The sequence below is a fragment of the Temnothorax curvispinosus genome, unplaced genomic scaffold (assembly GCF_003070985.1).
Source record: "Temnothorax curvispinosus isolate PA1 unplaced genomic scaffold, ASM307098v1 QBEX01008579.1, whole genome shotgun sequence".
NCBI lineage: Eukaryota > Metazoa > Arthropoda > Insecta > Hymenoptera > Formicidae > Temnothorax > Temnothorax curvispinosus.
Genome location: NW_020218359.1, coordinates 1 through 6,802, shown reverse-complemented (window position 1 = coordinate 6,802; position 6,802 = coordinate 1). Strand labels below are relative to the sequence as shown.

The 6,802-nt window shown below is 54.4% G+C and overlaps 2 protein-coding genes across 2 annotated transcripts; both read left to right on the top strand.

The window, feature by feature from the left end:
* The first annotated feature begins 270 nt into the window (after positions 1-270).
* On the top strand, positions 271-1,089 carry LOC112457987 (interstitial collagenase-like). The gene has a single exon (XM_025021336.1). The coding sequence runs from the start codon at positions 271-273 to the stop codon at positions 1,087-1,089; it is 819 nt and encodes a 272-aa protein (XP_024877104.1).
* A 193-nt stretch (positions 1,090-1,282) lies between these two features.
* On the top strand, positions 1,283-1,888 carry LOC112457985 (matrix metalloproteinase-2-like). The gene has a single exon (XM_025021335.1). The coding sequence runs from the start codon at positions 1,283-1,285 to the stop codon at positions 1,886-1,888; it is 606 nt and encodes a 201-aa protein (XP_024877103.1).
* Positions 1,889-6,802: the final 4,914 nt, after the last annotated feature.

Genomic DNA, 6,802 nt, shown 5'->3' with positions numbered 1-6,802 from the left:
TTTTATTGCGTGAGGAAAATATAAATCGATGGAAAATACGCATCGAGAAAAATAATTAATGCATTTTTCCTTATCGGGCCGACTCATCCGTCGGGATCTTTGACGCATTTTTTTTCACGCCCGAGACCCCCCGCCGCGCCGCCACTTATCCGCGTTGTCGCTAACGAGCGTCATCGCGTAAACGTTCGCATTCGGAGCGCTCGTCGAGATCGCGCTCAAACTGCGACGCGCCGTCATCGCGGTTTCACCGTCTCTCTCTCGCTCTCGACGATGCGGCTCGCGTACATAATCGCGTTAACCGCGTGTTTTAACGCCGCGGCGTGCATCAATTCCACAATTACGGACGACAATTACGCGTTCACGTTCAAATACCTGCAGAAATACGGATATCTGTCCAAAAACGTGGTTGCGATTCCGGCTCAGAGACGAAACGACGTTTTTCGCAAAGCCTTCAAGGATTTTCAGAATTACTACGATTTACCCGGCGACGGAACGCCCAACAACAAAACGCTGCAATTCATGAGTAAACCGCAATGCGGTTTCCGAGATATCCTAAAGCACGGAACGAAAGCGAGCCTGTCCAAATGGCCGAAGACGCACCTGACGTGGCATTTTCACTTAGCCGACGAAACCGAGCTGAGCACGGCGCAGGCCGCGTTCGACCTGTGGTCGCAGCATTCGGCATTGACGTTCGAACGCTCCGAAACGCCGAATGCCGACATTATAATATCTTGGCGACGCCTACTACACTATAACACGAACGCCGAGGTAAACGGAGCATTATGCTCGGTCAAATTCGACGGCCCCGGCAACGTGCTCGCCCACGCGTCTCTCCCGACGGACCAAGCGGGATTCGTTTCCGAGGTGCACGTCGACGGGGACGAGCCGTGGCACATTTACGTCAACAAACATCCCGCGGATAAGTTTTCCCTGCATTACACGCTGACGCACGAGATCGGCCACTCCCTCGGATTGGCGCACAACAGGCGCAAAACATCGGTGATGTTCGCGATACAGCCGGACCAGCAGTATCCGGTGAAGCTCGACCAAAAAAAACGACATCACCGACATTCAACGTTTGTACGGTGAAAAAATTCCGAACGATCCGCCGCGTCGGACGCCAGCGCCGCCGCCGCCGCCGTCGCCGGACCTGTGCAACCTCGATCGCGTGAACGGGATATTGATTTTGGAAAATCGAATGTACATCTCGTACAAACGTTACGTTTGGTCGGTCGATCTGGACGGTAGGACGTAGAACGGATCTTTAGCCCTCTCGAATTACATGAGCTTTCTTCACGACAATTACACGCGCGTGACCGCTGCCTATCAATCCCCGTCCGGCGATCTCATGGTGTTCGTAGATAATTTGGTATACTTGGTTCAATATCCGGAATTTAGTTTGCGGCCAGGTTGGCCGAAGACCCTGCAAGAACTCGGATTTCCCGAAAACGCGCTGATCAACGGAGCGGTGAACACCCACAGAGGACGTTCCTACGTGGTGTTCAACGGTAACGCGGTGGGCGAGATAGACGAATGCGACAAGAACAAGAAAGTCGCCAAATTTACGCCCCTCGAGGCGACGTTTCCCGGAATACCGAAAGGCGTGACGTCGATATTCCGCTACATCGACGGCAATCTGTACTTCATCACTCGGGCGCAGTTCTACAAATTCAACGAATTTACGAGGACCGTCTCGTCGGCCGGTAAATTCGATCTGCGGATACTGAATATCGTCTGCCCTAAGGCCGAACTGCTGCAGCAGTTGCGCGATCTCCTCGATCGAATCATACGCCTCAACGATAACTCGCTAACGTCGGCGAGCGATTATTGGCACGATGACGACACCGGAGTTCGGCTCTCCGATTTCCGCATCCGCCGAAGGAAGTAGACTACCGCGCAAATTTCTCACACCGCGCCACGCGCGATATAAGTCAGATCTTTCCTACTTATACCGACGTGTCCCTTCCAAGGCATCAGTGTCGCGTCGTCGGCCGAATACGACGCGTCGGAAAAAAAATCAGAAAGGAACGGTTACCGCGGCGCGAAATGTTCTCGACGTTGGCCGATCGACCCGCGCCGAGGAGTATTTCTCCTACGGAGACGGCGGATTCGGAGGCGAACGGCAACGGCAATAAAAGGCGGAGGATCAGTTCGATGGACGATCGCCATTATCTTCCTCGTCGCCAGGAATCGCGTTGCAGCTTTCATCCTCCAACCGACGCGCCCGTCGAGGACGATCGTCGTCGTCATCATCATCAGGAGTTTTGTTCCAACTTTCCCGTCAAATTGCCCCCTGTGCGCATCCTGACGACGCGTTATCTGCTGACGACGACTGGCTACAAGTACATAGCCATAGGTATCACGATTAAGTCACCGTGGTACAGTATTCATACCACGCCTTCGTACGTGGATATCGCCCTGGGGGACAAACAAGGAAGGGAAATCTCTCTAGACATGCGGAAAGGACTGATCGAACGCAAACGCGACGTATTGTCGTGCATGGAACGCGCTCTCTCCGACGTAACTCATCCCCCCTCGCCGATGTCGATCGGAGGGATGACAATGCGATTCGGAGTGATCAACAACGGGCCGATCGTACGTATGGAGCTACTCAACCTGGCTCGCGTGGCGATGGTGCGCACAACCCTGCTCAAGCTGTACGATCTCCAATTTTGCGTGGATCGCGTCATTCATGCGCTGAGCGCGGCGACCGAGGAGGTCGACGCTAAGTTTTTGCGCTATTCGGAGATAGCCGCCGCCGCGATGAAAATGGAAACTTTGATTCAGACTGCGATACTGAAGAGCGATTTCTTCGATCCTGACAACATCGTCGACTGCGAGATAGCCGCGCTCTGTTTCGAATCTTTATAACGATGTCGCGTCTACGAAATGCATATATTCGCGCGAGCGAAACAATGTAAACGCGCTTGTATTATTTTTTGAATAAAAAAAATTATGCGTATCTCATCTGTGCGCTCTCTCTTTCTGTTTCCCCTTTTTTTCCAAATCCGTATACCCATCTCCGCGGCGATCGTGACGCCGAGTTCGAACGCGCGTTACATAAATTATCGCGAATCGCGAATTACAGGTCGAACGCGAGGTGAATGAAAATTGTCGCGAACGAAGAGACGAGTCGTCTCGCTCGATCTCTCGACGCGTCGCGTCGGAGATGGGCGAGAAAACCGCGAGACGAGACCAAATTAGGAAACGACGAGGGCGACCGCGACGCCGAGTTTGAACGCGCGTCGAAAAAATTGTCACGCGTCGATCGAACGACGAGACGATGAGTCATCTCCATCGATCCCGATGAGTCGGGAAAACCACGTGCTGCCCGTTGCGACGCGGATCGAAACGACCTTCGGACCGAGAGTTAAAAAAACAAAACAAACGACGACGACGACGACGACGAAGACGGGCGCGCGACACCCCCCCGCGAAACGAACCATCTAGAACGCGTCGTTCTCCCCTCCACCCCCAAAACGTCCAGACGAGCAACCTCGAACGAGTTCGAACGAGTTCGGACGCGCCCGAACGCGCGCGCGACCGACGATAAAAAAAAAAAAAAAAGATATTGACCCGCAATTCTCCCAAAACCGCCGTCGATAACGGCGCAAGCGCCGCTCCGAGCGCCCTCTCGGAAAATGCCCAAATCCCCGCAACGAACCCCGTTGGCGGCCCTGCCCCGCGCCGAACCCCCGTTGGCGGCCCTGCCGCACCCAACCTTCCGTCAAATGTTCCCCTCGCGTCGCGCACCTCCTCTCGCCCAGTTTTCGCTTCCCCCCGCATAGCCCGCCCTCCGATGACCCTTTACACCGTCCCTCGACCCCCGCGCCCACCGCTTACGGCGCTCCCTTCGCGGCAGCGAAGCCCCCCCTGACGCCGCGTAACCGCAAGCGAGATCCCTGGGGCAAGAGTACCTATATCCTCCCTACTCATTTCTTTTACCTACCGATCGCAAACGTGCTTCGCGCACCGTTTCGCGGTCAATTGCGAATTCACCAATCGCGACAGATTCTTTATCCAGGCGAAATGGCCCCTGTTGACGCCGCGCAGCGTATCGCGCAGATACAGCAGATTTACGTGCCTGTCCCGCTTATCGTCGGTCAACCGCAGAGGCACGATCGAGTTGTGGTCGGCGCCCCGGCCGAACTTAGCTTTCTTTTCAATTCCTTCCCGAGTTGTAAACACGTTGATCGATACATCGTTCTGACGTTCGAATTTTCCGATTTTTTTTAGATCTATGGAAAAATTGATCCCGTCGAGATTCAGCACCGTCGCGTAATCGGGATACGAGCCGTGTCGTTCCGCGTTGCGCTTGACGGGGTACAGAGCCGCGACCACCGCGCGCGCGAAACACGTGTCGTTCTCCGACGGCACGTTGACCACCGCTTTTTTAAGTCTTATACCCAGCGGTATTTTCATCCAACATCCCACGCGCATGGGATTACACTTGTTCACGTTCACGATTAGGTTCAATATTCGCGACAACGCCCATCCATTGTCGCGTTCCTGAAATTCTTCCAACCGCGTTAGAATCGCGTCGCGCACGTGCTTATCGTACCACTCGCTCAGATCGGACCCTGGGAGAAGCTGTTCGTTCCGCGTAGCGATACTCTTCACGTCGGTCTTAACGTCCGCTACAAATTCCCCGTTGAATATGACGTTGAGCTTCAGACACCCGTGTTTGATCATATTATCCCGCACCTTTTCGAGCACTGTGCCCTTCGCGTCGTCGAAAAATCGCGCGGGCTCGATGTACGTCAAGTTCCTCACGGCGCCGGTCAGCACGCGACGTTGGAACGCCGCGTCGATCTCGATCCACGAGAAACCTCTGTCGCTGCTGCCGCCGCTACCACCTTCCCTTCCGTCCAAGCCGGCACCTACGGCGTGTTCGAATCGTCGATGCAGATCCTCCCTCGAACCTTCCAATCGCGCTATCAGAGCCACCAGAGCGCTCACGGCTCCCGTGTTTCCTCGCTTCCCGGAGCGTTTGACTCGACACTGCTCCCGCAGGAGTCGGAGACACTCGTCGCATCGCCGTCTCCACGCGCGGTACCCGTCCGCGTCGCGGACGTCCGCGGCGAGCAACTCGTCGCACTTTTTCCGCATCGCGTCCAGAAAAGTTCACCCTCGGGAACGTTGAACTTCACTCGGTCGAAAAGACGACGAGACCAGGCGGTTTGATTCCGATATATCCTGCTCTTTCCTCCGTACACCGACTCGTGATAGACATAATACTTGAGCGGCAGGCGACGCATATATTCGCTCGCCCTGACGGAGTTCGCCACCGTCGTCTCTATCCACTTTCGCTCGCGATCGATTCGCGCTCCGATTTCCCTACGCAGATGATGGGTAGCCAGATTCCATCGCGCGTCCTCTTTCGCCACCGACGCGCGCGCACTCGACAACGTTGTTTCGACTCTCGCCGATTCGTCGTCCGAATCGGACGAAAACTTAGGCATGGGCTCGCGACAGCGCCATTCGTCGTCCGATTCCTCGGACGACGGATAACGGCGATCGTTCATTCGCGAGTATCCCAGCCGGAATGCTAGCGTCTTTTCAACGTCTATAGATGTCGATAGATGTCGAATCAGCCTCTATAAGATATCAATTGGACGTCTATAGACGTCGGCGTTCCGGCTGGGACGTATCGCCGACGCTACATTCGCACCGCTGACGTCTATATCAAAGTAAAAAGATCTCCATCTTGAATCCTCCCACATTAATGTTTCGGTGTAATCATAAGTATCCCACAAACCTATTTTACAATTCCCTCCACATTGTAAACAGAACTCGTGCGTCAATACTTCGTCGTAAACGTTACGGACGCTGCCGCGAACCATACACCAACATGTATGAGTCCAAAGCCCTCCAAATGTGTTCGGTTCTACCGATATGCAATTTGAAATTCTTGGGACACCACCTGCGTTCGTTTTTACTGATATGCGATCTAGAATGCTTGGGACACCACGTGTTAGTGCCAGCGAGTACGTTTCGAAATCCGACTTCTCTGCCGCGAAGCAAACGCACCATCGACGAGCAATAGCGTCCGTCCGTTCCCATACCGTATTTTCTTTACAAATATATTAACTCTCGACCGCGCTCTAGAATCCTCGTAGAAAAAAAACCGTTTGCTGCGCCGTTCGCGGGCCCGTTCAATTTATACTTCCCCGTTCGTCGTCTCAACGGAAGACGTACCCCTGCCGGACGCGATTTTCCCGGAATGACGACAACCGCTCGCGACATCCTCCGACGAAAAATAAAAAAAAAAACAAAAGGAAGAAACGACGAAAGCGACCGCGACGCCGAATTCGAACGTGAGGTAAATGAAAATTATCGCGAACGAAGAGACGAGTCGTCTCGCTCGATCTCTCGACGCGTCGCGTCGGGGATGGGCGGGAAAACCGCGAGACAAAAAGCGGAAAACCGCGAGACGAGACCAAATTAGGAAACGACGAGAGCGACCGCGACGCCGAGTTCGAACGCGCGTTGAAAATATTGTCACGCGTCGATCGAACGACTAGACGATGAGTCATCTCCATCGATCCCGATGAGTCGGGAAAACCACGTGCTGCCCGTCGCGACGCGGATCGAAACGACTTTCGGACCGAAAGTTAAAAAAACAAAAAAAAAACGACGACGACGACGGGCGCGCGACACCCCCCGCGAAACGAACCATCTAGAACGCGTCGTTCTCCCCCCCACCCCCGAAACGTCCAGACGAGCGACCTCGAACGAGTTCGAACGAGTTCGGACGCGCCCGAATGCGCGCGCGACCGACGACGATGAAAAGAAAAAAAAA

Bases quoted from the DNA above. Each gene is read 5' to 3' on its own strand.
- LOC112457987 (XM_025021336.1), top strand. From the start codon at position 271: ATGCGGCTCGCGTACATAATCGCGTTAACCGCGTGTTTTAACGCCGCG.
- LOC112457985 (XM_025021335.1), top strand. From the start codon at position 1,283: ATGAGCTTTCTTCACGACAATTACACGCGCGTGACCGCTGCCTATCAA.